This window comes from Barbatula barbatula (genome assembly GCF_947034865.1).
Source record: "Barbatula barbatula genome assembly, chromosome: 1".
Classification (NCBI taxonomy): domain Eukaryota; kingdom Metazoa; phylum Chordata; class Actinopteri; order Cypriniformes; family Nemacheilidae; genus Barbatula; species Barbatula barbatula.
In genome coordinates, this window is record NC_136766.1 from 10,014,286 (window position 1) to 10,039,024 (window position 24,739).

General features: G+C 38.5%; 3 protein-coding genes across 6 annotated transcripts; 1 reads left to right on the forward strand and 2 right to left on the reverse strand.

Moving 5' to 3' along the window:
* The first annotated feature begins 763 nt into the window (after nucleotides 1–763).
* On the forward strand, nucleotides 764–7,967 carry pcolceb (procollagen C-endopeptidase enhancer b). Its single transcript, XM_079453824.1, has 9 exons — nucleotides 764–874; nucleotides 1,942–2,050; nucleotides 2,418–2,676; nucleotides 3,345–3,469; nucleotides 3,855–3,991; nucleotides 4,356–4,894; nucleotides 4,975–5,055; nucleotides 6,202–6,372; nucleotides 6,596–7,967. Exons 1-9 carry the CDS (start codon nucleotides 786–788, stop codon nucleotides 6,724–6,726), a joined length of 1,641 nt encoding a protein of 546 aa, XP_079309950.1. The 5' UTR covers nucleotides 764–785; the 3' UTR covers nucleotides 6,727–7,967.
* An 858-nt stretch (nucleotides 7,968–8,825) lies between these two features.
* paqr9 (progestin and adipoQ receptor family member 9) lies at nucleotides 8,826–11,814 on the reverse strand. The gene has a single exon (XM_079453835.1). The coding sequence runs from the start codon at nucleotides 11,237–11,239 to the stop codon at nucleotides 10,130–10,132; it is 1,110 nt and encodes a 369-aa protein (XP_079309961.1). The 5' UTR covers nucleotides 11,240–11,814; the 3' UTR covers nucleotides 8,826–10,129.
* Nucleotides 11,815–19,232: 7,418 nt separating this feature from the next.
* On the reverse strand, nucleotides 19,233–24,544 carry LOC306899495 (E3 ubiquitin-protein ligase TRIM39-like). Of its 4 annotated transcripts, none has more exons than XM_079465788.1 (8): nucleotides 24,400–24,542; nucleotides 24,097–24,156; nucleotides 23,031–23,589; nucleotides 22,799–22,894; nucleotides 22,452–22,685; nucleotides 21,028–21,175; nucleotides 20,918–20,944; nucleotides 19,233–20,804 (listed from the first exon to the last, which is right to left on the reverse strand). In XM_079465788.1, the coding sequence occupies exons 3-8, from the start codon at nucleotides 23,583–23,585 to the stop codon at nucleotides 20,257–20,259; spliced, it is 1,608 nt and encodes a 535-aa protein (XP_079321914.1). In that variant the 5' UTR covers nucleotides 23,586–23,589; nucleotides 24,097–24,156; nucleotides 24,400–24,542; the 3' UTR covers nucleotides 19,233–20,256. The 4 variants fall into 4 exon arrangements, with proteins under 4 accessions (XP_079321914.1, XP_079321915.1, XP_079321917.1 ...); XM_079465789.1 differs by having other exon boundaries at nucleotides 19,234–20,804; nucleotides 23,031–23,605; nucleotides 24,400–24,544; XM_079465791.1 differs by having other exon boundaries at nucleotides 19,234–20,804; nucleotides 23,115–23,589; nucleotides 24,400–24,511.
* Between the last annotated feature and the right edge of the window lie 195 nt (nucleotides 24,545–24,739).

A 24,739-nucleotide genomic window follows, 5' to 3' on the forward strand; every position in this document is an offset into this window, starting at 1 on the left:
TACAGTGAATGCCATTAAAGGCACATTGTATGCTTTGGAGACGTTGGAGAGAATCAAAATGAGTGGTTTTCCTACCAAACCACAGTCTTTTTAGTTCAGGACAAGAATGTCTACTGAGCTATAAAAAGCATGCAGAGGTTTTCCAATCACAAGCAGCACACACAATTATAAATATACAAACTATGCACAAACAAAAACTTTGATAAAAATGGTTGTTGTGGAAAGCTATATGTGAGTTTTTAAAGGAGATTGTTTTCACAAGCACTTTTAATAACATGTTTGCTTGTGCCAGTCTCTGGTAAGAACGTTTAGCTTGACTTGCATTCTTTCCCTGCACCACAGTATAAGCACAGGCCGATTTAGAGAGTGAAAAACAACGAACAGAAAAGCAGAAAGACTCACTGCAAGTGCTGTTTATCTGAAGATTTCTGTCTCATCACATTACTGTCACATTACTGTTTCACCCTCTGCTGCAGAAAAAAACTAAAAAAAAAAAGACAATTTGCAAAGTCAACATAACTAGACAAGCAGCTCAGGATATGGTTAGCGCTGGTGAGCTTGTTTGGTTGTTTATAGATGCTAATAAAAAATTGTAATGTCTGTTCATCATACCACATCAGTACACATTATTCTTCCTCTTCACTCATATTTAGGCCTACTTTTCTTTCTTCACTGCCTCCCGAATCCCTCCTTTAATCCGCCTCCCATCTCTAACACGCCCTTAAACTCGCCCCTGTCCTCTGTGTCCTCACTAACTGGTTCTCTGTGCTTCTTTGAGCAGAAGGATGTGGGGGGGTTTGTGTGTGTGGCATTTGGGGCTTCTGTTTTTTGGGTTAGGATGGGTGCATGGACAAAGCCAGACCAACTTCACAAGGTAAGTGTGTGTGGACTTGTGTACAATTTTGTACGTTGGCACGTATGTGAATGCAACCATATAGTAAACAGTTGTGCTGGTCCCTAACGGGACTGTAAAATAAAGTTTCAGTCATGTTCTTATGCATATACCATATTAGGATGTTTTACATATATATATATATAATACAAAGTATATTAGGTAAGATGTTAGATATGTACAGATCTAATGGTGCAAACTTTTAGATCTACATAAATCTAATCCAAAACTGGGTTAAATATAAATATATTTTATATCCTAACTGTGCGCCTGACTTGCATAATCTATCCTATGAAATGATAAAACCCAACAAAATATTAAAATCTTGCATCATGATCTAAGTACACACCGTTCTGTCAACAAAAAATGCCACACAGTTGCGTATTTATTGTTATATAAAGCCTGTACAGCTATACAGCATATTTTTTATGTTTGTCAAATAAATTGTACAACTTTGTGTGACTTTTGGTTTTGTGAAATTTTACAAAGTTATTCACTTCATTTCTAACATGCTCATGGTTTGTTATGAGCAGATTTGTGGTTTGTGAAAGTGATGAAGTAGCAATTTATGTATGTGAGAGAGTACATTTTGCAGGCGGAGTGGCTGTAGATTAAGAAAACCTTTATACATTTTTTTATCTATAGACAGTTTCAGCGGGAACAACAACTCAAACATTCTTTGACCCAAACCTCCGGGTAGACCTCCGTAATGAATCCATAACTGTTGAGTAGTTTTAATTAAATGAATTACAATGAAAGTACAATAGTATAAATGTAAATAGTTAAATGTAAAATAATTTGTAATATTTTAACCAAACATAGACTGAAAGTTAACCTCAGGCGTGTGTCCCCGACGAAACCATCTATAACAGGGTCTTTCTAGAACTGAGTTTGGCTGTTTAGTTTGCTGTGGCTTGTGTGTTAACACATCACTCTGCAATATGTGCACACTCACAATATGTGCAGGCAGTATTTCCTTGGGTAAAGACATTATTGCTTTAAACATTAAATAGATATACTGAGTGCGTTTCTCCCTTGACTTTCCTCAGGCCCATATTCCTTTGTGGTGGTCATTTGGTAACAGACTCAGGATTTGTGGCTAGCGAGGGTTTCCCCTCTCCTTACAAGCCTAACTCCAAATGCACCTGGTACATAACAGTAAGTCCAAAACACCTCTGTTACAACTATAACTCATCTATGGAATTTTAGGGATAGTTCACCCAAAAAGGACAATTCTGTCATCATTTACTCACCCTCAAGTTGTTTCAACCCTGTATTCAGTTTGTTGTTGTGCTAAACACAAAGAAAGATATTGGAGCCAAACAGTTCTGGGGCACTATTGACTTTTATAGTCGAGGAAAAAAACAACTATTAGTCAATGTGCCTCTTCAAAACATCTTCTTTTGTGTTCAACAGAACAAACACAATAATACAAGTTTGGAATAACTTTACGGTGTATAAATTATGACAGAATTTTCATTTTTGGGGGAACTATCCCTTTTCATCACATCATCTCTCCTATCAGGTCCCGGAAGGTCATGTTGTGATGCTCCAGTTCAGGATCTTTGATCTAGAGGCGGATCCAACATGTCGCTATGACTATGTGGATGTCTATAATGGACACTCATACACAGTGCAGAAACTCGGCCGGTTCTGTGGAACGTTCAGACCCGGTGCCCTCATCTCCACCTCAAACACCATGATGGTGGAGATGGCGTCTGATGCCAGCACAGGAGGAAGAGGATTTCTGTCTTATTTTAGCGGAGGAAAACCGCATGTTGACGGTGGGATGACTGCAGTTACAATTTCATCAAGCAAAAAAACAATCCAGACATGGAAATTATCACTAATTATTACTAATGTTCACATTATTTTGTGCATGGTTGTTTGCAGTTAACATTTGGATGTTTAAAGTAATATTTTGGAACAAATCTCAATTCAAACGTTAATAAATGCATGGATAAATAAGGATGTGGGATTACTGTTGACATTTCGGAACCCAACCAAAATTAGATCCTAAATAAGGGGTAGTTTACCCCAACATAAAACATTTGTCATTGTTTTATTCAATCTCATGTCATTCTAAACCTGTATACAACCTTTTTTCTGTGGAACAAGGTTTTGTGTCCGCACAATGGAAGTCAATGGGGTCCAATGTTGTTAGGTTATCAAAATATCTTCCTTTATGTTCCGTAGAAGAAAGAAAGTCATACAGGTTTGAAATGACTTTTGACTTTTTGAGAATTTTCAGTTTTATGTTGTTGAATCATACCTTTAAGAACTTTCTGTGATTCCTTTCATAGTTAAGTTCAGACGTTTCTGCTTCCTTTGAATTGAAATAAAAAAGTTAATCCAGTAAGATCTTATGATTTTTAGAGGTTCTAAAAATGTATATTATTGACTGGTAATATACATCACTATATTTTTCTTTATTAATCCCCTTTCCCTGTAGAGAATCAGTTCTGTGGTGGCAGGCTGACAAAGCCCCAAGGTTCAGTGAAGACACCAAACTGGCCGGAAACAGATTACCCAGCAGGCATCAGCTGCTCTTGGCACATATCTGTGGACACCAACATGGTCAGGCCGCTATCTCACTTCACACATCATTTCTCTCTTCTTGTTTCTCAGTATCATGGCATGAAATTGACTTACTAACAACTATTTAATCTTTAGAAGACTCATTCGATATTGGCTATAAACTTGCTGCTATGCTTGTGAGATTTTGAGTGTGTGACTGTGTTTGGGTGTGTTCATGATGAGAGTACAAATAGCATATGGAACACTGTGAAAGACCCCTTTCAGAAAAAAGTGTGCAAGGTGGGACATGGAAAAAGCGAAAGAGAGAGTGAGAGAGGGGCATAAAAGAAGCTTTGTACCTGCTTAATAGACTCAAAGCTAGCACCTTCACTTTACATAACTACATATTAAAGCATATGTGTGCATATGTTCATAATGTGTGCAGGTTATTGAGGTCAAGTTTGAGAAACTGGACTTGGAATCAGACATCTACTGCCGTTATGACTACGTGGCCCTGTTCAATGGGGGAGAGACCGACTATTCTCGCCGGATTGGCAAATTCTGCGGAGACTCTGTTCCAGAGTGAGTCAAATCTCAGAGAACCAAATAACACACATCTAACAACTATTCCAGCTTTATTCGTACACTATTAGATATAATCATCAACCCTTGTTTATCTACCCAGGAAAAGGATATTATTGTTTTCTACAAGGTCAGTTGTCCCCAAGGAAAGCTTAGTGGAAAAATTTGCTTTCAAATTAGAAAAAAACGTTCCTTTTACATAGCCACAATATGTTTGAAAATATACCGTATGTACTTTGAAAGGTCAAGGAACCACTTCATTTAAAGGTTGACCACTTTGAATAAAACAATTTGCAAATGCATAGATATAATTTCTTTATTGTTTAAGTATTGATATAATTTTCTCTGCATTTCCGTCTGTCAGTGTGGTTGTGACCAATGGAAATGAGCTGCTGGTGCACTTTGTATCAGACTTGAGCGTCACAGCCGCAGGTTTTATGGCTCATTACAACAGTATTCCCCGTGGATCCCGAACCCCCACTTCTGGCCTGGACACAGTACCCCGCCCAAGAACTGACACTTCAACCACTAAATCCACTACTCCACCAGCAAAACCAAAACCCAAAAGTAAACCTACAGTTAGGCCTAAGCCAACACCAAAAGCCCCATCAGGGCCAGGTAAGCTCAAGCCGCCCAGGCCAACCCCTAAGCCTAGATCAAAACCCGCACCCAAAGTTCGACCCACTCCTCCTGCAAAAAACAATTCTGGTTCTAGAGTCAACCGAAAACCTGCTGTAAAAGTGACAGCAAAACCTAAACCTGACAGTAAACATCAAGCGAAGGCAACAAATTCACCAAGTGCAACGACAAAACCAAAAGTAAAGCCTGTCCCTGGTGCCAAAGCAACCGCGAAGCCAAAGACAAATCCCAATACAAAACCTGGGAACAAAACAACAAATGCAGGTAAAGAAATCTTACGGTCCCATATTTAGTTTTTCTGTGTGCGAAAGACTAAACGTACGTGTTTGTTTGTATGTTTCAAGTTTCAGTTAGGAACCTGCAGTGTTCACTGCCATGCAGGCGAATAGGCACTCTGGTGACCCGTTTCTGCCCAAGTCATTTTGGTGAGTTCCCATTTTTACTTCCATTTGCTATTTCTGCATCTCTTCTCTCCTCATTGTCTATCACAGAGAACAATGCACAATGTTGTGCAAACAATGTATATAGAGTGGGATTCAAAAATATGAGACCATATTGAAAATCTGGGACCCAAAATCTTACTTAGACATGGAAATAAAAGAAAAGATACAAATTATCTCCTCGTGTACTCCCTCTGAACTTGTTTCAAAGCAATAGACATTTTTTAGTTCTGTTAAACTTAAAAAATATATTTTTAAGAATGTGGGAAACCAGTCAGTTCTGGGGCACCATTCACTACCATCGTAGTTTCTTTTCTACTATGATAGTCAATAGTGCCCCAGCACTGTTTGGTTCCAAACGTTCTTCCAAATATCTTTCTTTGTTTTTAGCACAACAAGAAAGTTAATATAGGTTTGGAATAACTTTTAATCAAATTATGACAGAATTAATATTTTACTGTTCCTTTAAAACATATTCATCCATTTCTAGATCAATAATAATGAAATCTGTGATATTTACCATATAGATTTTATGTGCTTTGTGCTTTATAGTTTCATCAAGATTTGCAATAATACCATGTATGTAATATGTATATATATCATAATTATATCTGTATTAATATTAATCTACTGTAAAGCCGCTGTGCGAAAATGCTAATTGTGAAAAGTGCTATAGAACTCAATTTTAAGCTCCTATTCAAGCACACAATGCTCTTTGCATTCTTAGATCATGCTGGCATAATTTTTCAATTCAGTAGTAATTTTTCATTTTTTCTGTTCAATTGTTTTGCTGATATTTGTCTCAAAGTGATAGTTCACCAAAAAATGACAAGTCTGTCATCATTTACTCACCCTCAAATTGTTCCAAACCTGTATAAATATCTTTATTCTGCTAAACACAAAGGAATATATTTGGAAGAATGTCAGTAACCAAACATATCACATTCCCCATTTACTGCCATAATAGGGAAAATAAATACTATGGGAGTTAATGGGGGATGAGATCTGTTTGGTTACTGACATCCTTCCAATGAAGACATCATTATCATTCTTGGGTGAACTATAATAGTAAAATATTTTCTTCAGTGGTCTTCTCATTTTTGGACGCCATTCTGTCTGTCTCCTCCACAGTGTTGACCGGTAAAGTGACATCGCTGACCCCGGGACCTCAAGGCAGTGCTGAAGTTGAAGTGTCTGTCATCAAGATATATAGGCCAGGTAGACTTAACATCAAAAAGAGAGGACCCACCTCATCTGTCACACTGACTTCTACATGCATGAAGTGTCCAGCACTGCGTAAAGGTAAAAAACACACAAAACCACCAGTTCAATTCTGCATTACTCTCTTGATGTGTGACTAATGATTTAAATAAGAGTTTCTGGTAGAGTAAAGCATCATTGCACAAGTAAAGATGAAATATCAGTGTGCCACAATTGCAAGCGTAACATATTAAGTTCACATCTGCATTTACTGAATATTGTTTTGTGTGATAGATTAATAATAATTGTTTTTATAACTTCATAGGTATGAATTACGTGCTGATGGGTCAGGTGAATAATGAAGGTCGTGGCATTCTGACCCCCTCCAGCTTTGCCCTTGAGCACAAGCCAGTGCATGACAAAGCCCTGGATGCTCTCGCTAAGAAATCATGTTAAAACCACCTTTACCAATCACAAATTGGGAAAAAGTTATTCCCACCCTCTCTAGGTACTAATAACCTAACATGGAAATGTCAGGCAAAATTCATAATTATTATTTTGCATCTCTTTCGGAGATTTGTGGAAGAAAGATATAAAATCAGGTAAACTAATTTCCTATTTAGCACCTAAACCAGGTGTCTGTTTCTTCTCTAATACCAATATATAAGGCACTGTGAGATATTACAAGAACAAGTTTGTCTTCTAGTGTTTTTTGTACTGCACAAACATTTCATACAACACAATGTATTCCTTTTAAATTAAAGCGCTTCTTTAATCAAAGGATAAATTAAACTTTGTGCCTAAAGTAAATCATTACATTTTCTTTTTAATTTGACAGAAAGTAATATCTCAGTAATTTTATTGCAAATTTTATCTGAACAATCTTAAATGTCTGAATAAAACCATTATTATGTTGTGTTGAATGACTGTAATTTCATTGCACCATACCTCACTGTACAATACAAACAAGCATGTCCTGACATGTTAGATTGACTTCAAGATGCAAAGTGCCACAGATTTAATCTTTGAACTCAGTGTTCCAGACTAAGTGCTGTATGTCTCCATCAAGTGGACAGATCTCCAATGAGATTCAGTGTGTCTGCAGTGTGCCGGAACATAGCCAGAGAGAGAGAGAGAGAGAGAGCGCGCAATGGAAAATGTATCCTGTTTCCTTTCCTCTTTTCATTCATGGTATCTGTCACATTATCTGAAGTCTGATGCCATGGCTGTATATCCAGAATATACTCATTAGACTTATTTTTCAATTGAATAATGAATGTATAAATCTATGTACAGCATGTAATGATGTATAACAGTCTGACAGAGATAGATAGGCTCAAAAGGAGAGGGGAAAGTACGAGAAATGAACAGTGTTGGGGGGTTTTTGACAAGTGTCCAGCTGCTCCTGCCTGTAACTCAGCACCCATCAATCCTCCCTCTCTCTCGCTCTCGCTCTCTCCACACAAACACAACATTTAAATGCAAATACAGGCAAACTCAAAGCTGATGACCTGGAAATGTGGATACTGCAAATAAGGTATATTTACGCCATTTCTAAACTCAATACATATATAACTTACATAATTATGTAAACAAACAACTCTGTTAAAAAACTGTGTAAATAACTAATAGAAACTGAACATATTAATGTATGAATGCAATGTAATAATAAACAGACAAAGCTGATTTATCAATTTAATTTATTGATCTCTTGTCATTTTTTATACAGCTTGAAACAGAATCTAGTTCTAATCTATTTGATATATTTAAGCCTATATCTTATTAAATAAGATACATTAGCATGATCTACTTAAGGAAAACATTTTTAGAAGTTCACGCTACAGCAGTCGGCATACAGCATTGTTTCCAGTGCATTAAGACTCTACTCTGTCTTCTCCCCTGAGAACTAAAGCTAAACCACATCACAGTCAAATTGCCAGTGTTAAACATTGCCAAATTAACACTCACAGTGTATATATATATATATATATATATATATATATATACACATTATACACTGAGTATACATGAGGGTGGATTATATATACACTGTGAGAGTTCATTTGACCTTTTTTAACACTGGCGATTTTGCTGTCAAGTTAAGCCTGTATCAAACATATACTTCCAAAATATTCCTATTTTAGAAGGAGCATACCTATTTGATACAGTCCTAGTCTCTTGTACATATGAACCAAAGTATAAATCCTGGTTTGAGATTTTAGTGTAAGGACAGCAATCTAAGGTCAAACATTGCCCCAACAGCAATGACATTTCTTAGTCCATTTCTAAGAATTGAAGTTTGCATATTTGGGCAGAGGGTCCGACAATGCTTTTGTCAAAACAGCTAAAACCTTTAAAGTTTATACGAGCCTGCTGAACATTTTAAAACAAGGTTAAACATACACCAGGTCCCTGTCAAGATCACAGATTAGGTTATGTGCAAATCATAAATTCAGTCTAGGTTTTAATGCTACGCTTGTGCAACAAAGTGCAATGTAACATATGCCTAAACTCATAAGTACAAATAGGAAGTCAAAACTATGAGAAATGAATAATGAATTATTCCCTGTTTATGATGGAATACATAAAACAAACTGAAGAAATCCTCTAAATATGTGCTCACACTTATTGCAGCTATTCGGCCTTTTGGACAAAACAACAGAGAACAGACACAAGACATTTTTTGACAGCCACAATATCTGTTTCATCAATGACTCCATTTTGTCGTTCACAACAGCAGATACATACAGCAGACATTGTGACAGAAATTCACACATATTGTAAAACCACACCCTACCTTAAGACTAAAAACCTGAAGGACACTCAAAAAACTTTCATAAAGCACCACTTTCTGAAAGAATGACTGGCTGAATGAAAATTCAACCAACCAATAAAGCTCAGTGACATCTCAAGGCTCTTTAAAACTAAGTATGTTTAGACATCTAAACGAAGTTATTAATGAAGATTTTCATTTGCCACTGACAATTTTGCGTAGTCTATGACTACATATAACAACATTACCTCCACAACTGGCCTTGAAAGGAAAACTCAGTACTTGCTGATGTGTTATAAAAACAATAATATGGCTTCATTTCTTTCCATTCAGCTCTTCCACCATCCAACCGTTATAGAGAAGCGTTTACAATCAAAGGCCATGCATAGTTACAGTAGATTAAAATACAGCATTTCAACTGACATCTACAGTCACCTCACATTTTATATTTATGGTCTATCAGATCTAGTAGTGATTGTATGGTGAGAAAATGCAATGTTCATTACAAACAAGTGCTGTGGAGTGCTGCAAAGGGTTATGGCAGAATGAATCCACACCCCTCTCATTTCCCTCAGCCTCAACACTTTGGTCGAAGCTATTTGTGCTTGTCTGCATGCTGTTTGTCTGCACATCCTGTTTAAAGGGTTTTTACAAAGGGAGGAGGAGGAAACGTGACTGGGTGAAAGAGAGAGAAAGTGAGATGGAGAAAAAAGATAGAAAGACACAGAGATCGTTTCACAAGGTAGAGAATTAAATAATGCATTAATAAAGGGTTGGTAAAATCTCAATAATCTATTATTTTAAATCTCTAAAGTAAAAATTATTAAAATATAAGATATATTATACATTCCCTTTGGCAAAGTAGGCTATCTATTTCAAAACAGCGGAGCCGCTGGCCCCCCTACCAGTAAATATCCTTTGACCCTGAAAACAAAATTTCAACAATCCCAAATGAGCATTTCTTCTGTTCAAAGACAAAATGACTTAAATGTTTGCTATGTATGTGCTAAATGGTCAACGTTATTATAACATTTTTTGAAAGAGCAAAATCCTCATGGAGAGCTTTACATCAGACAAGCTGTTGCTCTAATGCCCTTTAAGCTTTTTTTGCTCGGGTGTGTATATGTGCATGGCACACCAGCCAAACCATGCAATGATGCCCGCTATACACCCCTGCAGAAGCACCATAACTCCATACGTGGAATAAAACGTTGGTCCGGGCAGCCTGGGTGAGATTTTAGGTGACAGTACCAGGCCTGGGTTGAGAAGGAGGGCCCGCATCTCCACCTTGATCATGTGAAGCTCATCCAGGATGGACAGGAAGGTGCAGCAATGGAACCATTGATGGCTGTGACCCCAGATATCAAAATTTCCTGGAGAAAACCGTTCCGGGATCTTACTGATATTAAAGATGGCAGAAACCACCAGCCAAAAGCAGTGGCGGTAGAAGAAGGCAGCCATGGTGGAGAGCAGATACGGGGAGTTGGATGATGGAGAAGGGATGTTGTGAGGACCGGGACTCAGGAGACGGTAGAATACAGGGGTTGAGGAGATAAAGAAGGGGAGAATGAAGACGAAAGTTCGAACAGCGTAGCGGTACTTCCGCCAGCGCTGTCTGGTGTTACAGCAGGTGATGACACATATGATGGCAACCAGGCATGAGGTCGGGATGTAGAAGCTATCAAAAAATGAGCAGAATGTAGTCTCCTCATCAGCGTTCAGGTCTCTCTTTTGGGACGCATTCTGGACTCCAAACTCAATTTCCGGAATACCCGCCTGAGGGAAGATGTAATAGTAATACGCCAGAGAGGAACCCACCGTGTATGCACTGATAGTCCCATAGTCCACAAAAAAACATATTTCACGAATGATGAGAGACATGGAGTTGAGGAGATGAGCCAGGCTGCTGGCTAGCAGCAGGTAAAACACCCCTAAAAAGTAGTTCCAGAAGGGGTAGAAAAAAGGGTTGCTGGGTTCGGGTGCTCCTTCCCACGTGAACGCCTCCAGAAAGTGGAAGGTGAACACGAAGATAGGGAGGAAGTGCGTCCAGAAGTTTCCCGTCTCATTGGTCGGACGAAAAGCAGATGCTAGGCACTGCAGGAGGCTGTAGTTGGGAAAACGATAACCAGACAGTATGAAGCTCTCAGTCACTCTCGGAGGAACGTCTGTGTGACGTAATAAAGGCAACGACCACATGCTTGGACTTTCAATTTTTGACCACCTTGATGAACAAATCTCAATATTGTTCACTCATCCAATGATGAATTTCACTTGAGCGATCACCTGAGTTTGGAATCAGTGGTGAGATTTGTAAAATGGTTCATTTTACGCAAACTCGCAGACAAAAATAGTCATCAAACAAGTATTGCTTTCAAGACAGCAGCTTGGAGATTACCGTAAGAATTTAATCTTTCAACAAATCCTCAGATTCATCCGGCAGATTCCTTTGGAATATCCGTATTCGATGTTAAACTGGCAAAGGCGATTCCAGTGGCTCATTATTGCTCCGTATGCAGAATTCAGCAGAAAGAAATCATGCAAGAGTAAAGGTCAATGGCTCCAGAGTCCATAAAGTTCTTTTCGTGATAAACTCGCTGTAAAACAGTGGCTTTTGATCGCTGCTCGAGTCTTTCAGGTGACTTGTCTGATCGTAACGTTCATGCCACGTCTGTGTCACCTGAACTCAACACGACTTTCTGCACTTTCAAACATGTGAGCAAACAATATTCTTGTTTAGTCCTGAAGGTCTGTCTCGCTTCTCACTGCGGCTGCATCTCTCCTGCGTGAAAGCGTCGCTTTGAAACTAGGTCATGTGGGACGCGGTCACGCACCGGCCGGTTTCCGAGACCTCTCGGTGTATTTTCATGCACCGACGTGCATAATTCATGTAGGCATGAATTTCATGGGTCAGATTATCGCGCGGGTGAAGCTTGCTGGCTCATATGAAGCAATGTAGCAGATTAGTGCTCTTCTCGAAAACAGTCATGGGGGTCCAGTGCACCGTGTAGTCCCACGTCGATGTTTCATTTTAAAAGAGGAAGAGAGCCTCGTTCTCACGAATCAGATGTCTGCGCCGCGTCCGATTCCTCTATTTGTGCCAATGTTAAGGGTAATTGTGTCGCTTTAAGGCGCGCTTCCATCGACATTGCGTTGCGGTGCGGCGTGATCCTGACCGCGCTCTTTTCCAGGAAAGAGTTAACGTTATGTCATTTCTGCTCGACGGCACTTAGTAAGCAGATAACCGGCATCCAGTAGCCCAATGGTGTCCTCGCCCTTCACTTCTTGCTCAATCGTAAAGTGAAGCTTTAAAGGAGAATGGCAGGTGTGAGTTGTAGCCGGCCGTTATTTCATCGGGATAAAAGCCGGCTCCAGCTGCATTCGAAACGGGATGATCTCCGCGCTAATGTGCGCTGTAGTCCTTCGGAAGTGTTGAACAAATCATCAGCGTTCAGGCAAGTACTCAAGTCTCTCTCTCTCTCTCTCTCTCTCTCTCTCTCTCTCTCTCTCTCTCTCTCTCTCTCTCTCTCTCTCTCTCTCTCTCTCTCTCTCTCTCTCTCTCTCTCTCTCTCTCTCTCTCTCTCTCTCTCTCTCTCTCTCTCTCTCTCTCTCTCTCTCTCTCCATGCAAAACACTCGCTCGAGGCAATGGCATTCACAGTTTACCATTTAAATATTCACGTCATCGTATCAAATTGACCTTGTTTCTGCCAAGTTATGCACAGTTGCATCTACGTTAATCAATACATATTAAAATAAAACAAAATTTTTGATCCTTTAACCCGGTTTTGGGGTTAAAGGATCATTTCATTAATTTACTGTAATCTCATCTCGGCGCACAACACGCATGCGTCAAAGTGCTCTCGTCCAAGAAGAAGACGAAGTGCTCTCGTGAACGCGTGCGATACACTGACAACACAGAGGAGAACATATCGATTAAAGTCCGTATTTCTTTTATCTTTGCACATAAAGCATTCTCGTGGCTTCAAAAAAATTCACATGACCCACTATGCTCGGATGGACCAATTTAACAATGTCTTTATGGACCTTTACAAAAACTGACACCATGATGTCTCTGACGAGGCAAGGAAATCTCTCAAATGTCACCTAAATATCTTCATTTGTGCTCCAAAGACGCTGCAAGTTCTCTAAACATGTTTAACATCATGTGGTTGAGTAAAGAAAATCACACAAAGTTTTGGGGTGAACTTCCCCTTTAAGTACAATATTTATCTGTTACTTTAACTCAAGTAATATTCTAAAAGGTTACTTTCACTTCTACCAAAGTAATTTTCTGGCAAGATACTTTTACTCAAGTATTGCTTTTAGGTACTTTAAACATCACTCAATTATGCATTGAATGCTACAGAACACACCCATCTGAACACTTGTTTCCTCCAGTATGAGACACTCCTAGCATTCCCAGTGTAACCATGACAGGTGGCCCTATGGTGGGCAGTGAGTTGTAAGAACAATTATGTCATTAGAGAATATTGATTTTATACACAGACCAGCTGTTCAGCCAGCTGGAGTACTAGGAAGCAAATGTTGGGATGTGCTGACTTCTAGAGCTTGTTATAATAGGTCGGTTCTCGTCGATGGTCACTTAAACACATTATAACAATCCTCTCAGAACACAAACAGTATTACTCTGTTTATAAAAGCCATTAAGGATTAGTTGCTGCCTCTTTTTGTTTCATAAATATCCACTTACAAAAGAATCATATTTTTTAAATCCTTTCACATTTTTTTAACCCAGGTTTCATATATTTCCATCTGTTGTGTTGTTGTTTAACTGAATACATATATTAATGTGTATGCAATTATGTGTAACTGTACAAAATGTGTTCATTTGTGCTATGTTGGAAATATTATAGCTGCCTTTCTCTTTGTTCAGGTCATCTTGGGCGGTGTTCTGTCGCAACTGACTGACCACCTGCCTAGAGATTAGCTGGTGAAGGACGCTGTGAGAATTTAAATACCGGTTTATAGAGATGAAAATTAAATGCATTAGAATACCTGTGGAGGTGAAGAAGAAAGTGAAGTGGGTGGGTGGTACTAATGTGTGCTAAGACCCTTCAGCGGAGTACATGCTTCACAAAACAAGATCATATTCGATCCCTCAGCAGTCTATAATACCTCAAACAAGTTAAGACTGGTTTTTATTAAGGTGACTGAGGTTGTTTGGATTTTGAAAACATGTTTACGTATGAGCACTTAAAATAATTTATTCGTTAATTTCTTGCATCTGCGTGTGACATTATGAAACTTTTTTCACAAGACTGTAGCTAGTGTGCAATAAGTTACTGTAAACTTTAGTAATAGTCTTCTTTTTAAAAACCTTTGTATTGCCCCAGTAAAGAGTGAACAAGTTAAATCTTGTATAGGTTATACCAGGAATCAAGTTCACTCCCCATCCTGCGAACATGTATAGAATAGAGAGCCACCTGAGGCAGAGCTCAGTCATTTCAGTGGGTTCAGTAATATGATACTGTCCACAGTTGACAAAAGACATTGTTAAAACATTATAATCCTAAAGAATAGGATAACAAACAGATGTCTGGCTGACGATGTATTGATGTTAGTAAAGGAGTGTGTGTTGACTACATGCTAAATGACTAAATGTAAATGTACATGCTGACAAATATACCAAAACAAATTTCTCTCTACATGCAGATCTCCTGAAGCCAAGAGGGTACTGTCTACAACCGATATTGGGGTTATAAGAGAGGTCATATCTAGGGTTGTTCCAATACCGATACTAGTATCGGAAATAGCACCGATACCACATAAAATTCTGGTGCCTGTATCGGCAAGTACTTGAATTCATGTAGGCTACCGATCCGATACCATTTTCTAGGGCTGGGAATCGATTCCTAAAATAATCGATTCCTCAATTCCAAGGTGTTGAGAATTTAGAGTCGATTCCAAATAGGATGAATCAAGTGTAGAGCTGTGGAATGACATCAAATATTCTGCATGCATAAATGCAAAAGCTTGTTTATATAATACAGGGCTGCCAACTCACAGACATTCACTGTGAAACTCACGCAATTTACCATTTTCTCACGCTCCCGACATTTTTTTCTATGTTGTGTGATCAAATTTGTGAAATAAATGCCTATACGCCTCTCTGTTTTTTGGTGCTGCAAACTTATTTCCTCAGCGGTCTAGAAATGGGCCTCAATCCAGTACCTCAGAGATTACGTTTATTTTGAAGGCCAACCTGGAAGTAAGCTCCACGCTGGTGTCCTTGACCGAAAGCCTAAAGTTTTCCCATAGACTTTTGGAAGATCAGAAAAAATACGATAAGGTTTAAGATGTTTACACATTTTGTCTATCAAAATAAACTTTACAAATGAACAAATTTTTAACTTCTGAAGCCGAAATACAATCGGCAGAAGTAAAAAGCTAACACGATGCTCAACAGAGTACACTTAAGGTGCACATGTTGCATTATTTGTGAGCTTTACAAGTGTGAAGACATCTAAAGTCCCGGCCAAAGGAAGCAGTAGCTTTTAGCAACTTGTTAGCAACCGCTGTTTTAAGACAGAATAAGGCTTTAAATCAAAAGCGTTTTATGTCATAAAATAAAACTTGAAAATATTTAGAGGTTTTGTTTACCACAGACCTTGTTTCAGGCGATTTACCAAAAACCCATCCAAAAAACTCTTAGACTTTGGACCGATGGAACCATCCTAAAATGCTAACTCACTTCCGGGTTTTGCATTCACAAATACCTCCCTATGTCAAAATAAGGTGGCCATTGGCCAATCAAATGTAAGAAGGCGGGAGTTATACTGTTTACAGAGCCGTTGGGGTGACCAATCAAACACACAACATTAGTCGGTAACATTCAAGATTAAAAAATGTTTAACAATAGAAATGTTGAGCGATAGTATCCACTGATGTAAACTACAAAACGTGGTTTTAAATGGAAAATATGTTGAGCGATTCATGTAATTTAATTCGCATTTATCAGTGTGATGAGACAAGAGATAGTAACAGAGGCATTTTTAGCGTTTTATAAGAGATAAGATTAGGAATAAATGTGTACATATTCAAGTTTGTGGCTTTGAAAGTCTGTTTAAAGTTTATATGGCCTATAAAAATAAAAAACGTATTTGCATATGCATTACTTAATAATAAATTCTAATAGACAAACACCTTTTCTTTTTTGTCAGTTTATTTATTCTGTTTACAAGATTTCCTTTATAAGATAAATCCATAGCTGCGTCTCAATTCAAAGGCTGCGTTTTTTGGGCACATTTATCAGTTTTATTTCAGAAAGGCAACAGTTACATTTCAATGTAAAATGAAACTACAATGATTACGTCTAAAGAGAACCAAATGTTAATTTGATAATGTTTTTTGTTTGAACTGAAACGACAACCTCGATGATGTATTCAGGAACAAATGGGACCTCCGGAGGACACAGCCTTCGAATGAGACGCAGCTCTTGTCTGGTCTGTGCTCAAAATTTGAAGGGAAAGTTCAACTAAAATTAATGAATGTAATGAAATTATGTTATTGGACAATCACAATACTTCTAATGCAAGGTTTTTATGTTTTTTTTCAACTTTCCACAACATAACCCAGTTGGGCCGAAATATCTCACTCCAAGCTGAACTCAAATTTTGGCAGCCCTGAGATATAATAACATGTATCCACACATTTAACAAATCATATAAAGTTCGTACGTTTGCCTTTTTTAAGACGGAATCGATTCTTTCAATTCCCAAACCAGGAATTGGAATCTGAATCGACCAGACCCAAAATGTTCTTGAACTGGACCTATATGCACGCTAGGCTTGCTTAATGTTGCTAATGAGAAATCACTTCTTAGCGGCTCATAATGCAAGCACAGGAAGTTGTGCTGTGTCGTCACAAGCAACCTCTGTTTAGAGCAACGAAAATGTAAAATGAAAATGTGCTAGTAGTATGTCCCCTGTTTGGCAGTGTTTCCAGTGGACCAACCAGCCAGTAAAACTGCAACTTAAGAAAAATAAATAATATCACTGTCAAATGTCTGTGAGATAATAAAAACACTCTAGGTTACTGTATGTATTTGTTCATGCTTTATTATGGGATTAGTCTGAAGCACACCATAACATAATTCTATCAATTTATACAGGGCTAGTAGTAAATACAGCTGTATACAGATATACACACAGATATCGGATCAGTACTCGATATTGATCGATACGCTGAGCCCACTTATCGGAATCGGGAAGGGAAAAGGGGTATCAGAACATCTCTAGTCATATCAATTTATTAATTTACTGTAATCTTATATTTTGAGAAAACAACAGGCAACCTCTGCTCAATTGTCCATTGACTGCTACACAACACACCCATCTGAACACTTGTTTCCTCGAGATAGAATGAGGATTTCCAGAGTAACTATGACAGGTAGACCTATGGTGGGCAATGAGCAAACTTCTGCATGTGTCTACTGGTCATGAAAAGACTGACCATCTAAATTCCACAGAAGGATGTGTTGTGACCACACACAGGTTTAAAATGGTCTTTTTCCTTTTGTGCATTGGGGATTTCAGGTCTAACCAAACACATCATACAGCACTATGTACAAGCACAAATAAACATATTATTTCCCCCTCATTTAAAATCAGACAGAACATTAAAAGGAAGGAAAATAGAAAAAGTTCACGTAAAAATTAAAATTGTGTCATCATTCATCACCCTCGTATCATCGTATGACACTTTCTTTTTCAGGACAAAATAAGATATTTTGAAGAACGTTGGTAACTAACCAGACAGCATTGGCCAGCATTGACTTCCATTGTTGGACACAAAACCACAGACATATTTCTCAAAAGGTATTTTGCGTTCCACGGAAGAAAGAGTCATACAGTTATACATGTTCTAAACAACATGATGGGTTAATAAAATATTTTTATTTGGGGTTGGACCTATCCCTTGAATAAAAATAAATACTGGATGAAATGATTAAGCATATTGTGCAATTATATCTAATTTAGCTGCTTCACCTCAAGTAATCACATTGGAGTTTCCATTCCGTCACGCTCTGGGCCATGTAACAATGCTGAACAAGCGGAGCGACACAGAAATAGATCACACTCGCTTGGCACTGATCAGCACTGCCTACAGCACTTCCATAATTCTCTGTTTCACTTAATATTATTTCACTTTGAATAATACACAATATGCAGTATATCTTTATGGAGAGACAACAGACAAAAGTTATTCTGATACAAGTACATCTTAAAATAGATATTTCAATATAAGATTGATGCAACACAACAGGAAGAGAGAAGCCAAAGTGCACGTGTGGAGTGCGCAATCAATACAAATCTATTCTCATTGATCAGTCACCCACATGTCTGGCTATTAGCCTAAAGACAATGATGATGATGGACAAACATGCATTACTGCAAATGAGATTCAGTCTCAGACACTCAGGCACTTTACAGCACCTCTCCCCCAAATGGCCATTAGATGGAACATATTAATATGCATTTACTACGGACACCCACCACGTGGGTGTGTGAGAGATATGGAGAGGGGAAAGATGATGATCTATTGTCCGTAAGCATTGCTGCGAATTTATTTTCAGAAATGGAGGGACATTTGGACTATGTCCTTCATAATTGTTACTGTGATTTTGCTGTGTTACACTTGGTTAAGTTTAATGTTAAATTGCCTAAGGGAAACACAGTCTGGGTATAACACAGTCCTTTCTTTAAAGGACCACATGCGTTTATGTGACCTAACAAATGACAAACATACATTCTAACCACCACATATCAACTAATACAACAATATTACGGGGTAAATCACAAACACGGGGTCATGGCAACTTCAGTTCTTGAATTAAGTAAAAAACACCAAGCAACAAGGAAACACTACCATAAAGTCTCCATACCATAAAGCACTTAAGATGTAACTGAAAAGCATATGTATTTTTGTATAGGCTGAGGATGTATATAAAACAAATCTAAATATCCAGTGGATTTAATTTGTATCAAAGAAACTTTTTTTCTAAAGTTGCATAGCACACAACCCTTGCCTGGCAGCTCAAAATTAATGCGAGAAAAGTTCATTACAGAGAAAGTGGATTAAAAAAAGGAATAATTTGATATTGCTTACAGATATTGTGGTGATTTGCAGGTTCAATAGCTGTAAGTCAGATATGGGCTACCAATAGGGTTTAAGTTCAATTAAATTATATTTTATTTATATAGCGCTTTTTCCAAAGCAGCTTTACAGGAGAAAATAAGAAAAACTGAAAAACACAACAAAGGTAAAACACAGGATAGTACATGGTGTTTATATAACAAGTAAATAATATCTAATGTCAGCAGACTCCTGGTGGTTTATTTAGCATATTTTGCATTAAGTGAATGCTTGGCTGAAAAGATGTGTCTTTAATCTAGATTTAAATTGGGTGAGTGTGTCTGATCCTCGAATAGTGTCGAGAAGGCTATTGCCTTTTAGGTGCTACATATGAGAAAGTTCGACCCCCTTTGGTGGATTTAGTTATTCTAGGTGTTATCAAAAGTCCACCGTTTTGAGATCTTAGAGAGCGTGATGGGCTGTACTTTGATAGAAGCTCCGTTATGTAGGTGGGGCTAAGCCGTTTAAGGCTTAATAAGTGATTAAAAGGACTTTAAAGTCAATACGATACTTAATGGGTAGCCAGTGAAGGGTTGATAACATTGGGGTTATGTGATCGTATTTTCTGGACCTGGTTACAGCAGTTTAATAGATGATAATCAAAACGTCCTAAACAAATGAAAACACATTAGCTTCCCACCTTATGGAACTTTCATGGCTTCATTCAGTAATTGTGTAGTTGCATGTTACCAGTTCATTAAAAAGCTAAATATGTAAACAGCATAATATAGCAAGAACATTACAGAAATGCAGAAAAAATATATTTTATTTTCGCCTGCTAGTCTTTGAGCACCAGGGGGAGCCACGGAGCAATTAACAATCTGGAACATTCTGGATACATAGGCTAATACAACAGCACACACGTGGAAAGTTTATCTTATAAGGGAAGAAAAACGGAAGAGATTTTTACATCTACTTTGTTTCTTTCTTTTACTTATATAATATATAGGCATATATATACAAATATACTGTATATTCAGTATTTTCAACCTCTGTATCATTTTTTTACAGACATTTAAATATTTTCAGATGATTCTCTCAGCCTTCACATCTAAAAAGTTCATTCATAACGTTCAACAGAAGTGAAGACCAGTGGGTCTGCATTTTTACCCAAAAGATGTAAACACGGACAAGCATACGGGTAGAGTTTCTCAGTGAAAGTCTGACCGCTATAAGAGTAGATGTGAGATCTGGCATTAACATCATAGAAGGAGACAAGACCTTCTTCATAATCCACAAATACTCCAACCTTCTGGGGCTTCACCTTTAGATCAAGCTGTACAGGGAGAGCATCACTAACATGATACTCATCACCATTCCTATGCCACAAAATCCAGTATCCATTATTTGGGCTCAGTGTGATAAGTCCTTTCCTTTTTATAGACTCTTTAGCCACCCCTATGTCCCAGTCTGTTTTGCCCATGACTTGCACCTCAAAGTAAAATTTCCGTTTGGAGAATCCCTCCTCTCCGAGAACACTAACACGTAAACTGAATCTTTCCTCATTGTCTGGTACATTCTGCTCTTCTCCACCACACCACACTTGTTTCCGATCTTCTGACAAAATGATAGTTGGATGTGCCGTGGTGGGGTTTAAAGCCACATCCACTGACAAACAAGCAGTGAGAAAGGAAAAAATTAGAACTTTTTTCAGAGAAAGAGTAATTGTGAATTGTAATGAGAGATGTTATAGTATTGAATATTGTAACAGAGCAACACACCTGCATATTTCTGAATTCTCTTAAGTTCTGTTTGGGAAATAAACAATATGTTGTTAACCGAATTGGAAAAATATTTTTGGACATTAACACAGATGCAAGTTAGCATTTACTTAGGATAGGAAGCTCATCCATTTGGTAACGGAATGATTCCTGAAACTGTGACATTGTTTTCTTCAGCGTCTCTGTATCTAGATGTGTGTTACAGTTAAATACAGGCAGGGTAGTGTGCTGTGGAGGTCTACAAAGGGACGGCTGGGCCTGTAAAGCATTAGAAGAAGTGGTTTATTTAGGCAGTGGTTCTTAAAGCGCCACGAAATCCTAAACAACATTTATTTAGATGTTAACAGACTTTGTTGTGTTGCACATCATAGAAAACAATGTTAGCAACTGTAGGTTATTAAAGTAGAGAAAACAAGTTAGTTTGGAGCTTTTTTGCTGGTTTTAAATCCTCATCTTGCAAACGTCAAAGGATGTGACGTGGCAAATGGACAATAGTACATTAATGACACTGTGTCTCGTAATTATTCATGAGACTGTGTTTTCTTGACCAATGAGAAGACATTTCTCCTAATTATTCATTACAGCGCTAGACGTGTTTTTATATGTGACCCTTCAAAGAAATGCGTTCATGGCACATGATAGTTATCTGATGGATAAATGAAGGAAAAGCAGAACACTTTGTATTTTTTTATGTGAAAACCCTATTTGCGGTATATATGTGGGGGAGGAGCTTCTCCACTGAAAGTAACAAATACATGAAAGTATGACAGTTGTAGAAATTGTGGCGCACATAAACAGGCACAGATGGCCATTTGGAGCTCTCTGTGGGCCGGAGCTCATGTGGACCAGTACAGCTACAATGTGTCAGGTTCGGAACTCAAAAAGATGGAGGGGACTTCCGACCCTGACTACCAGCGGAACGTTCGCAGGTTTGAAGCCCGCTCGTCATGGATGCGAGTAAGGCAGGGACAGTAGAAATGAAGACAGGTGGACTTTTGGACTCGCTCATGAAGGCAGTCTGTGTCAGGACTGCGTTACCGTGACCTGAGGACTTTTCCATCTCTTCAAATGCGGTAACAGTTATATTTTTTGTTAAAATTAAATACTCGTATCACAATTAGTGGTTTCTGTAAAACCGTTTTGGCTTGAAAATATGATTCGTGTAATTGTAACAGAGGCCAGCTAGTGAAGAGCTGTGCAGTGTGTAAACCTCACTCCCCGAACAGAGATGCTCTAGCGACAGATGCTGGAGACTGCAGTCTTCGGATTTGGCAGACTGGATTTGTTAAGGTCCGGGAGCTTTCTTACTCTGCCATACACTGCAATGCAACCACCATTCAAAGCACAGAAAGTGAGTAAAGACATCTTTGAGATCCATGTCACTCCAGTGGTTCAATTATATAAAGCCACAAGGATTCTCTGGCGCTCTATCGAGGAGCCTACAGACCTCAGTCCTAGCGTCTGTCGCTAGAGTGTCTCTGTTTGTGAGGTTTACCTTGCACAGCACTCTCTGTTACACATATACAGCACAAACCTGCAAGATGTGGAGATGATCATCAGTATGTAAGATCTGCTCCAGTTCAGCGTCTCTTAACTTTAACTCCGTGATGTCCTTCTCCAGCTCTTTAGTGAGAGCTCTAGCTCGCCCTTCAGCCGCTTTCCTGTCCTCCTCCATCACTTCAAAAAGTTCATCCTTACTTTTCTTAACGGAGCTCACCAATGCCGCGAAAAGCGCCTCACTTTCTGTCTGCACTTTCTCAGTGTTTCTCTAAATGAGAAAGCAAAAGCGTTAACACATCAAATTCACATTTTGTGTCAATCCAAAATGTGATGTTTGAATTTTTAATGAAGGCTATGTTTTAAAATATATTGTGGACTCACCTTCTTGTGCTCCATCAAACTTTTGATCTCGTCAAATTTTTCTTCTTTATCCTTTATCACTAGATGTATATTCGCTTGAGTTTTCCTGATCTCAGCCTGCATACAAAAATCCCAAACAATTAAAGTTCAATAAACTGTCTAACGATCAATATAGTAGAATAAGAAAGAAATATCTGTTGCTAAAAAAAGTTGTTGTGTGAAATGACATAATAGACACGAGGAACATAAATACCATTTTAATTCCACTCTCCTCTTCCAGAGGAACCATTTCATGGCTATTGTGGTCTCCCTGGGAGCAGAAATAGCACACACACACCTGATCATTTCTACAGTACCGATCCAAAGGTCTTTTATGATTTTGACACATGTACCCCTCAAGATTCTCCACAGGGTCAATGAGTGTGTGCTCCCTCAGTTTTGGTGCAGTTTTATGGGGTTCCATATGAGTTTCACAAAACGACGTTTCGCAGTTGAGACAAGACTTCACCGCTCTTCTGCATTTCCCCGTACACACATCACAGCGCACGATGCGCTCTACTTCACTACAGCGCTTCTTAAAGTGATCCACAAACTCTCTGAATGTTGTGTTGACTCTGAGCTCAGGTCGTTTTTTGAAAGTCTCCTTGCACATCGGACAACTATAATACTGAGTGCAGTCCCAGCATTTCTTGAGGCAATCCCTGCAGAAGTTGTGTCCACATGGAGTGGAGACGGGATCGGTGAACACATCCAGACAGATGGAGCACTGTAGCTGCTCTTCAGACAGAGCACTGCTGGAGGAAGCCATACGTCTAAGAAACCGCAAGACTGTTAGATTAATGTGTAGATACTGTATTGTACCGAAGGTTACAAAAATACCAACATGTAATATAGACCTCACAATATACAAAATATATTTTGATTACAAATACACAGAATATACACAGTATAGTATATGGGTAGTTGACAAATAAACAGCACATGTGTCTTATGTTGTGACATAGCAATATTTAGAAAACAACCTGTTAATATTACATTCCTTAATATTAATATTAATCATATAAAAAGCATAAGAGAGATGTATCTTCCTTGTTAGTTAACTACCCAATCTAACCTGAAGTGATCTCCAGTTCTACACTTTATGTCCACTTTCAAAAAGACTTTAGATCTAAGAGATTGTTAAACAAGATGGTTTAATCTGAACATATATTGTGATTCTACTCTTTCGTGGTATGGAACATAATGGGCATAAATCGAAACATTCCTACTCGTATAGGAACAAAATGAAACCCTTTTTCTTTATGCGGGGATTTCCTTACCTTGTCAACTGAGGTTAGTGAGAAGTTAAAACTCTATGCAGGAAATTACTCGCTGTAGGCCTGAAATACACACATTACAAGCACTGTTTGTATTGTTGGCAATAACTATCAGAAAGACCCAAAGTACTGTACTATGTGACGTCATGACTCGAGGTAACAATCGGGCTTTTCTCTCCTGCTCTCAGATCAGCTGTCCCAGAGTACGTGTCACGAGAAATAACTGATCATTTATTACTTTTAATGCGCTGTACGTCGCTCTGTACAAGCTAGTCTGTCGAATGCACAAATGTAAATGTAACATACCTGCTCATTCCTCCGTCAAAAAGAGAGAAACGATCTGCACGCCGCCACCATACGTCATGTATCATACTAAGTTCGTGTTTTTGAACTTTCGTTTTGTCACATTATTTCATTCAGCTCCAGGCTCCGCCTGCTGACTTGTCTGTGTGTTGTGCACGGAGAGTACCTAGCATTTAAAACATACTTAGTGTACAAGCAAGGATGGCAGAACTTGGTGTCATTGAATAAGACGCCGTGCTCCACATTAGGCTGCTTCTAAAGCATCCCAAAGGGCTGCCATGGCTTTAACACATTCGTTTTATAAATACATACATGTATAAAAACATTTAAGGTCTTTTTCTCT